The 10,673-nt window shown below is 38.7% G+C and overlaps 1 protein-coding gene across 1 annotated transcript; it reads right to left on the reverse strand.

Annotated features, from left to right (window-relative positions):
* Nucleotides 1-50: 50 nt before the first annotated feature.
* Nucleotides 51-10,068, reverse strand: ggt5b (gamma-glutamyltransferase 5b). Its single transcript, XM_034709922.1, has 12 exons — nucleotides 9,824-10,068; nucleotides 6,947-7,074; nucleotides 6,782-6,877; nucleotides 6,298-6,493; nucleotides 5,635-5,795; nucleotides 5,379-5,525; nucleotides 5,117-5,247; nucleotides 4,062-4,246; nucleotides 3,864-3,955; nucleotides 3,638-3,747; nucleotides 3,433-3,558; nucleotides 51-3,234 (listed from the first exon to the last, which is right to left on the reverse strand). The coding sequence occupies exons 1-12, from the start codon at nucleotides 9,994-9,996 to the stop codon at nucleotides 3,088-3,090; spliced, it is 1,692 nt and encodes a 563-aa protein (XP_034565813.1). The 5' UTR covers nucleotides 9,997-10,068; the 3' UTR covers nucleotides 51-3,087.
* Nucleotides 10,069-10,673: the final 605 nt, after the last annotated feature.

A 10,673-nucleotide genomic window follows, 5' to 3' on the forward strand; every position in this document is an offset into this window, starting at 1 on the left:
CTTCATCAGGGGACTTTGTGACTGAAGGCGTGAAAACACTGGAAGTCACAGAGTCATCACAGGTTTATTGAACTGACTTTTCTTCATATGAAAGATGATCAGTGGAGAGACATTTCCTGCATAGTGTACAATGATACTAGCTTTAAATGGCTGTTAAAGTCGTGACACCCAATATAGAGTCACAACGTAACCAGATTAACTCATTTGTCATACAACAAAGGCAACTGTGCCTCTCACAGATTCAAATTTGCATCTTCTCATAACTCACATCTATTGCCTCAAAGGAAAACGGAGCAGAATCCACTTAAGAAATCATTACTAATTCATAAGTCCCTCTTCTTCTGAAATGTATCTCATTACTGCTTCCTTTGTTTCAGAGCAAAAGTGCTGCCTTAAAACAAGGCAAACAGGAAAACAGGAGGCAGATTATTGCTGATCATACAATGCTAAGAATAAAGGATACATGTTTAATATCAGGGTTGTTGTACTGTGAAAAGTGTATTGGTTAAATTAAGTGTGGCGTTGGTCTTGTGGTTGGTTACAAGTCTGGTAAAAATCAGAGAACCCTGACTTGGACTTAATGTTTTATTATTAAAACACAGAAATTCCCAGTTAAATGCAGTAAAAAAGTGGATTTAAAAAACATAATGACATAATAAAACAAGTGAAATACAAAAATATTTGTAAGTGACATGAAAATAAACTTGTGTTTTTATATAATTTTAATTATAAATGCTTGTTTTTGTCAATTACACCTTTTCTTAAAGCTCCTGTGAGGATTTTTGGCTTCAAATGAAACAGACTTAAAATAATAATTTTGCTTCTGCATGGTCTACAAAAACAAAAGAGACCACCTTCAGAAACACAGATTATTTATATATAGCTATTTTTCATACCTGTCAGTTAGGTAGGTAGGGTAGGTGTCAGGCAAGGCTGCCAAAACAGCCATTTAACTTCCATGCCAAAGGTCCATTGTGAGCTACATATTTCCTGCTTTTTCCACAGGGGACACTAAAACCATCACAACCAAAAAGTTTCTCACAGGAGCTTTAATAATTAAAGAAAAACATTACTGGCTCAGGGATCTGCATCTTTTTGTTTTTAATTAACTAACACCGCTAAGGTCACAGTAAAAGTTCTCTATTTGAAGCAGATATGTCAGTCAGGCTCTCACTTTCAAAATGTTAAACACACATAGTTCATATACAGCAAAGTGGTCTTACATAAAGTTACACAAGTCAGTTATAAATGTAAACATACAATGATATTGAAATATTGGCACTGTAGGGTAGTTGGTTTTGTTTTGTTGAACAACAGTAGATTTGCTTTTATGGCTCATTCTGCAGAAACACTTTGGTTAGAAGTTTGTCATTCTATGATACATAAAAACTGATCTCAGCAGTAAAAGTAACAGCCTCATGGTGCATTCAATGTGCGTTCATGATTCACAAGTTATAACATTGTTTGGTTGTGCATAACAACTGATTGGACTTAAAAAGTGTTTATAGCAAGAAGTCAAATCAGCTCAAAGTATAAGTCAGTCAGAGATGATTATCACACTGACAAAGCAGGAAACCTCAGTAGTCAGATGAAAAAAAGTTTTGAAAAGTCCCCAGTAAGTAACGCATTACTCAGGTCCACTCCAGAGTTTATTCAGAGATTTCTAATGATGACAATGGAGCAAAGACCATTTGGTGATGTGGACAGGGAAATGTTAGGAAAAAAAAGTGCTATCGCCATGGAACGCTCACTGCTGTGGAATGACTGGGACTATTTTTTAAAGACTGTATACATAAATCATTTGAGATCGATAAAGTAATATTGTAATCATGTTTTTTGCCAATGTGTCTGTATCTGAAATTAGTAGCTGGGTAATACGTTTCGGGATTCTATTTCCCCCAACTACCTGCTAACCATACATTATCCCTTTCTTAAAAGCTCCAGGAACAGCTAGTTTAGTAGAAAGACAAATATCATTAGTCACCAATTTTACATTTTTTGTGCACATAGTTGTGCATTCTAACAAGTGTCACTAATGGTAAATGGTAAATGGAATTGTACTTATATAGCGCTTTTCTAGTCTTTCCGAGCACCCCAATCGCTTTTACACACTACTCATCACATTCACCCATTCATACCCATTCACTCACTAATGGTAGAGGCTGCTAATGTAAGAAACCATCAGTATCAGCTGATCTCATTTGTACCCATTCACACACCACTGAACAACAGCGGGAACAGTTTGGGGTTCAGTGTCTTGCTCAAGGCCCTTCGGCATGTGACTTCCAGAGGTGGGATCGAACTACCAACCTTCCGATTGATAGACGACCGACTCCACCCATTGAGCCACAGCCGCCCCCGGCTAATGCTTTTTTGTATTGGCCCTCCCCTCTAACAAAAAGACAATCTGCCAATAAGGGTGAGGGTAAAACTTCTTACTGGGGTTGCTAAAGAAGAAAAATATCATACATCTAAATTGGATGAAATTTGACTTTCAGACTTCTTTTTACAGAGGGATTGACATAAGCAGAGGGTGGTGCACACACTTTAAAAGCATTTACCCTCTATGTCTTCACTATCTACTTTAAAAACTATCATTTTAGTATCAAACAATTGTTGTCTTTCTGTGTATATATTTTTTTCATCAAAAAGAAGGGACATCGGATTTGCAACACGTAAATCTTCTTATCCTAATTCCTGACGGGCTCAAAAAGAAGATGTTTGTCCGGGGTCAGAAATGAGGCAATAATAAAAGAAAGTGTAGAAAGTGCTACATCAAATTACAAAGAAAGCTACTGCAAGCCTGTTACGAAACAGCCAACTTAGTTCATTTTAAAATAAGTCCCAGTGGTGATGGTAGGGGGAGTGCCACCCCAGGGCGCCCCTCTGGACGTGGCCCTGTTCACGTCCAAATAGAGTACTTTACATAAACATTTAATCTGACCACTAGTGTTTCCTTCTAAGATCTCTGCGAGCACTGTGGTGTTGTGCTTGATCACATTCATTGTTCTTTCTTAAGGCTAAAGGTTAAGTTAGTCTCTAGAGAGGATCTAAGTGGGAAGCTGGATCTTCCTCACCAATGTTTGGTCAGTAACCAGCTGACTTCCCCAGCTTCCTGCTGTCAGACACGGCAACAATGCATCCTTTCTCCTTCTCCACAGCATTTACAACATTGAGAAAAAATTGCGAGCTCCCGAGTTTGTGTCCGAGAGCTATGAGACCATCCCTCACGGGCTGAGGACACACAAAATCCCTGAATTAATACCACTTATCCTTTCCACTTCAGACTACAAAATGCTAAATTAAATGTGACTTTGTGGGATTATGTCTCAGTAATCTCCATCAGAATCCATCAACATAATGCTAGTCATTACAGTATAGAAAATCTGAATGTCATTAATGGAGAGTGAAATGAAAATATGTGTTCCTTACCTGTTCAATCTTTTCAATATTTTCGAATTTCTCAAAATTCAAATTATTCTTGGAGTCGATGAACACTATAGGTGCCTCAATAGCATCTGTGAGATTCATCCCCAGCCACAGGCGATTCATTATTGACTGTAAGAATAGAAGGGTAACATGTAAGGAAAAAACATTAAGAAAAAAAAGAGTTGCAAACACATTTCAGTTGAGTTACCAAGGCCACTGCTGCTATTATCATACTCCCACCAGATCCACCAATCACAAGGAGACCTCCAGACTTTGACTCAACTATGACTGGAGTCATCGAGGAAGGAGGCTGCTCGCCTACCAAAACAACAACAGACATAACAGACTGAAAAAAGACTGAAAGACTATGTTCAGAAATGTCTTTACATGAGTTGTCTTATGTCAGATGGCTGCGTTCATTTTTTTGACCTCACCTGCCGTCAACGAGTCCACTCTCCCACAAAAGTCAGACAGCTCATTGTTGAGGATGATGCCAGTACGTGATGAGTAAATGGCGCCTCCAAACCTAGAACACAACACAGAAGTCCAAACAATACATCTCACAATGTAGTACATTCGATTTGATATGTAGATACCACAAAACTCTTATTTTGAAAAGACTTCCTGCTCACAGATGGTTTATGGTGCTGGTGGCAGAGACTGCAAGTCCATCCTCATCCAGCACTGATACATGTGTTGTCCCGAAGTGATCAGATGAGGGTTTCACATTATAGTAAGAGTTGTTATGAGTGCTGTTGGAAGAAATCATGTCCCTGATGCGATGAATGAAGGCAGGATCAATCAAATGTTCAGCAGTCTAAAGAGAGAAAGACAAGACAAGCCTGGATGAGGAATTAACGACACTGTATGGTGTTATGTTGACATAAAACTTTGCGAGAACATTATTTTTTATTTATTTCATTATTTCTTTCGGTTTGTTTTGTTATTTTAAGATTGTGTCCCATTTCTGGACTGCATGCAGTGTGTATAAAGACAGCAAGTATGGGGAGAGATGTTATAAAACAGAGGTCCACATTTTAGTGAGAAACAGGGCTACTGCAATTATTAAAAGTTAAAAAGAAAAAGTTCAACATGTTGAGTAACAGACCAGATTACTTCCATGCCAAGAATAACATTGGAAGATTACTTCCAAGAGCATGTCTTGAATCATAGGTTTGGTGTTTTAGTTGGAAATGTTACCGCAGTCTCATGTCTAGAAACAAGTTTTTTCACATTCATTTAGGGTTACATATCACTATACAGCACACTTAAAACTATCATCTGTCCATTTCAATCTTTCATATCCAAACCAACTCTAGTCTGAGTTCTACTGCCCAGTTTGTTGTTTTCATCACCAATTACACGCCTCTGTTTTTTTTTGTTTTTTTGATGGACAAGATGAAAAGTGTTGAGGTGGAACACTAAAGTTGGATTTTGTAACAATTAGACAGAGCCTTGTGAGCTATATCCCTCTGTTTCAGCCTTGTGGTAAGCTTAGTCAGCCAGCCGGTACAGTAGCTTCAAACTTAGCATACTGACAAAAAAGTGGCAGCAATGAATTCAGCAAACAAAAAGAATAAAATGATGGACTTTTCACTTCCTCCAATGGCCAACTTGTTTTAAAAGATGCTAAAAATGCTGTTCAGTGAGAGCAATATTAGGAAAAGGAAATAAATCTGGTCCATACCTTTATGTCATTAAAGAGAGGGTCCCGGATGTTTCTCTTCTGTCCATTTGCAAATTTAGCTGCCTCTATAAAACGATGGTACGTCTGAATCTTCTGCTCACCATGAAAGGAGCTTGGAGTCAAGGAGAATCCTGTTTAAAAAGGAGAAGAAAAACAACCTTAAAACTTTTAAGCTCTACAACCTGTTGTGTTTAATAAAACTTCATAATGCAGGATAGAAATGCATAAGTTAAAGTTCAGGTCATCATTAATTGCATCAAACCTTCCAGCAGTTTGAGAATGAAAGCCAGCAGAGGGCCCCCAGTTGGTGGTGGAGCGAAGTGCATCTTTGTATCTCCAAGAGGGACTGTCCATGCATCCTCCACTCGCACTTTGAAGGACTCCAGATCCTCCATTTCCAACGTCCCACCTGAGAGAAACAGGTAGCATTTATATACAGCTTGTCTTTCTATATTCTGGTTACATTTAGTCTTTATAAAGTATGCCCCCTCAATGCCCTTGCTCAATCCCACACTAACCTGCAGCTTTTACATCTTGGATTAAGTCCTGTCCAATCTTGCCAGTGTAGAAGGCATCTGCACCTTGTGCTGCAATCACTTCCAAGCTGTCTGCAAGTTTGGGAAACTTAAGGATGTCCCCTTTACTCAAGACCGTTTTGTTCTTGTTGCAGATAACTTCACTGGAGAACATATTCAGAAAAAAATCATATGAGAACATACAGTACTGGAATTATAAAGCAGGGGTGATAAACCCCCTTTTTAAACATGTTTACTTTTGTCATGGATTTCAAACATTAAAACATACACCATCTTTGTTCTTTCACAATTATAAATTAATCATTTTACGAGCAAATGTTTTTTTTTTTCCAGTTTCATGAACAACCTGTATTTATTTTAGTATAACCATCATTCCCTGTCATCCAAGAAGAGTTAAAATAAGCCAGTCAGTGGGAGAAACTATTATGCAACATGAAACCCTGAAGAGTCAAAGGTTAACCCAGTGGTTACATAATACTAGCAAAATGATTTGCTAGTTTGAAAGTAATGACTAGAAAGGATTTAAACCATAGTTTTATAGGAGCGTCCTTTGCCCGAGACTTCTACACACTTTTACAGGGCTAAAAAAAGTTCTTCAGTGACCTCATTACAGAACATTTATTAAGAGAAAGTGAGATTCTGTACCAGAGAGAGGAGCCTTCCAGGTGTTTTTTTGCAATGGGGACTTTTAGGATATATTCCAGATATGGAGGCAGAGGGATGCCCTCCCTGGCAAGTTTAATTGTTGGTTCAAACAGCCTGGCCCATGAAAGCTTTCCATACTGTTTGTGAACAGACTCATAGCCCCGCAGCTCTCCAGGAACACCAATCCACTGTGTGCCTGCAATGTACGGGAGGGCAACAGTGCAGCAATGAAGAAATGATGGAAACAAATTATCAAAACTTCCCTAAAACTTGAATACAAGAAGAAGCAATACAGCAAATATGAGTGCTTATACAATATACAAATACAATTAGTACAGAAATCAAAGCCAAAAATCGAGCTAAGTGATGCATTAGAAAACTATTCCTGAGTTTTTTTAATGACTTTGCATTGAGTGTATGAGGAAGCATGAATAAGAAACCTATACCATAAGCTACTGTACACTTTATAGACCATTATTCGTACCTTTGGTCATTTTGAATGTAGTTGGACAATCTTCTAACAGGTTACTTTTGAAAGACTTTGGGACCGTCTCTCTGAAGTTGAACACTTTAACTTTGCCTGGAAAAAGATCTACAGTTAGAAAGATTGAAAGTGAATCATTATCAATAAATGAGAGAGAGTACCAACCTGTTTTATCTCTTATAGTAAATATAGACCCTCCTCCGATCCCCATGCTCTGAGGATTGACCACAGACGTGCACAGAAGAGCTGCAATGGCGCCATCTACTGCTGACCCTCCCTCTTGCAGCATGTTCCTGTAAAACAGACCTTTTTCATTGGATTGGGAACACAGTCAGTAATAAACTACTCACCATGACTCACATCTACTTTTTTTCTATTGGTGCATGATGCAGACCTGGATCCGATTGCTGCCTGCCAAAATGCAAGTTTAAACCCCGTGATGATGTTTGAGACTTCAGCAACATACCAGGAAGTCACTGGCCATGGTAAAGTTTTTCTAAAGCATGATTCTTGTCCGTCTAACTTAGAGATTTACAACTCATTGGTTTTGATTAAGCGTACCCAATCTAATTATACAACACAACAGATCCTGTAAGCTTAATCCGAACGGTCTCTAAGGACCCTGAATGGCTCCTTTCAACTAAGAAGCTGGCATGGAGTCAGATGTATTCAATGAGAAAGAAGTGGGAATGTTCTGGCTCCAGTAAGGTCAGACAGACTCAGAGCTTTTGTAGCTTGATGGGTTTAACTGGGGTAATAGGCTGAGAAGGAAGATTGACTGACGAAGGATTCTCGTAAAGGCTGATTAGACAGAAAACAAATGCATTGATTTAATATTGTAATGAAAATGTCGTTAACTGATTCGTTTTCAAATGGGATATTATCTATAGAAATTCTCTATTAAAAGGGGGTTACATGCTTTGTGTATAAAGACTTAGGTAAAAGACACCAGCAATTATATTCATAAGAACTGTGTGTTTTTAGTTTCTTAAAACTTGAGATCATACTAAAGTTTATGTAAATAAATAAGATTGAGAAAGTTAAAGCTGCTGTTGGTAGTCATGGAGTAAACATCTTTTCACAGAGAGTGACTTGGAATGTCAACACTACCCCTCCTAACCAGATTTCATCTTAGCCCCCCCATACAGATCGGCGTGCGCAATCATGATAGTGGACTAATCACCAATCGGAGGACGTAGTAGGGGCTGCCCCTTAACCAACCAGAACGGAGGATTGCAGATTATTGGTCCGTCATAACGGGAACGAGGGGAATAATAACATTGCTTCATACAAAGGCATTGGAAAACACAGAGATTTCACAATAGTCTCAAATTATTCCACTTACTGATGAGTACAGATGGGTGTTATGACCTTTTCTCCAAACCCATTTTTTACACCATTCTTACCGACAGCAGCTTTAAGATTGGTACCATGCAATACGACATGATATGATACAATATGATACAGGGCCTACAATACAATAGGATATTGGACAATACGTTACCTTACAATACAATATAATACTACACGATATGACAGTACGATACAATATAGGCTTTATCTGACATGATATGAAATGATTTGACATACATGTGTTATGTTACTACTATGCAAGGGATGTTTACAGTTAAATGATTATCGACTAGTAATCGATTGTTTAGAACACGCTTCATCATCGAACGTCTGCAACCAACGACGCGGACACAGGAGTTAAAAACCTTTTGAGGACATTATCAAGTTTTTGGATAGAAAGCTAACAGATCTCTGCAACATCTGTGCCTTCTGTGGTGTTATCTGCCACTGGACTGGTTGTGACGCAGTTGCGCCCCCAACTGACAACAGGTGTGCAGAAAACTGGACACTGAGTCTGAAATATTTTCTGTTCAGTTCTCTTGTTGCAGTAATTCAACATTAAGGAGTTTGAGCCTCGCTCTTTATGACTATATGCCCGTGGAGATTATTTTTTATGAACCAACTTTGCATATATAATATATCATATACGATATGATGCAACAATACTCGATACGATACCATATAGAAAACAATACAATAATATGTGATAAAATGCAGAATTTGGTCGTGGACTCAAGTGTTCCATACATTAACTGCCTCTACAATAATATTAATAAATACAAACAATAATTCCACTGTAAACAGAGCAGTACCTTGCAGATTGTCTACATATTGGATGCCAGCTCACAAAATGCTGGGGTAAGTTGCATGCAAATTGTATAAATTCAAGAGAACAGGCTGTTCATGCTCTGTTCTACTTTACAGGATCAGAATACATTACATTTTTTCTCTAACCCCCTCTATAATCAACGTTCAATTGTGATGTACGATTATTCTTTATCTTGCTCCTTGACAGATATCAGCTTTTGTTTGAAAAAATCAGCACATGCCCTTAAAGATATCCTCACCCGATGAACATGTTGCCTGTTGCTTCATCGAGCTCAGTGTCTTTGCTGTGAAGAAATGAACCCCTGACAAATCTTGGCAGAGCATAGGAAAAGAAAGAACCTGAATACAAAAGCCGGATGAGCTACATGCACATTCCAGTTAAGAGAAAACAACTTTCTCCTATATTTAGAGATGGTGTGATGAAAGATTAATGGAGTTCACACTGTGGCTTGCACTGAACAATGACAGCATCAAAGACGGAGACGAGTCTATTCACTCCACAGAGATAAACATCAGTGAGTGGGTTTGGAAATCTTACAATAATGTCAAACAGCAGAGTGGGGAAATAAATCAACAAGGGGTGAGGAGAATCACAGCCTGTCTGCACCCTGCACACACTTCTGCAGGTATTATCTCCATTCTTCGAACATAGCCTATCAAATCTTTTAAACAGCTTATCACATTGCTCGGTTCAGCTTTTTATCTCAGCCACAAGAGCAGATAGCCTCTGGAGTCTTGTGTAACTAAAGTTTTAGATTGAAAGTGTTCAGGGAAAACTTGAGACATATTCTTCACTAATTATCCCGGATTGAATCAAAGTTTTTTTTTTCAAGTGAGAAGGAGTCAGAAAAAGTGTCTTACCTGCCAATCTGGGAGCACCTTAAAGAGTCTGCAGCCACAGCCGCGTGCTTGAAGCTGCCGCTGGGACATTTTCTGTCCACAAACGTGAAAATGCAGAAAGAGACGAGAGCAACTGCGCAAAATAAAACAATCAAGGTGAAGCAGCAAACCGTCCAGGGCTTGTATTTAGCCATTAAACTATCTGTGGAGGAAACTTTGTGCGCGCGTAAAATACTGTTGCTGCTTCTCAGTGCGCACACACGCGCTCAATGAGGAGTGTGTTAATCCCCACCTTGGCTTTAGCCCTCCCTCCCCTCCACATCCCTCTCACTGTCCTTCAGTGAACAGCTGTAGGATGGACTTACTGGACTTCTTATGACTCTGTCTTTCGTATTTAGGGTGCTTTACGACCCCCAAATTACATGGGAAATAACGCTTTACACACCAGCAGTCACATCACGGAAATTCCCACTTTCCGGCTTTTAAAATTAATATAAAAGTAACTTCAAAGATGACACTGCAACATGATACCAAAGTTTCCGACAATTAAGATACGTTTATGATTAAATCATTTATACAAAAAAGTAGGAGGTGAACGGGTGTAAGTTTGACTCTTGCGCAACATTGATAAGTTATGTTGGCAACCTATTATGTCGGCAAGTTATTACGTCCCTAAAGTTTCAATTTTACTAACCCGAAAGTTCTACAAAACCCCTTAGTACAAATGTATCTCTACTCTGTTGGATTGCACTATAGTAGATCAAACTGAGAAATTTGCCTTCTCTGGTGCAATTTCAGAGGAAAATGCAATAAAAAGTGCCCCCTGGATGCCCCACATATGTAAAAAGAAAAAAAAAGAAAAAGAAAACCC

This window comes from Notolabrus celidotus, chromosome 19 (assembly GCF_009762535.1).
Source record: "Notolabrus celidotus isolate fNotCel1 chromosome 19, fNotCel1.pri, whole genome shotgun sequence".
In the NCBI taxonomy this organism is placed as follows: Eukaryota; Metazoa; Chordata; class Actinopteri; order Labriformes; family Labridae; genus Notolabrus; species Notolabrus celidotus.

Excerpts from the sequence above, each read along its gene's own strand:
- ggt5b (XM_034709922.1), bottom strand. The coding sequence starts at position 9,996 with ATGGCTAAATACAAGCCCTGGACGGTTTGCTGCTTCACCTTGATTGTT. Across the intron at positions 5,248-5,378 it reads CATTCTCAAACTGCTGGAAG|GATTCTCCTTGACTCCAAGC; the intron begins GTTTGATGCAAT and ends CTTTTTAAACAG. Across the intron at positions 3,235-3,432 it reads ATATTGAAAAGATTGAACAG|CCCGTGAGGGATGGTCTCAT; the intron begins GTAAGGAACACA and ends GTGTGTCCTCAG.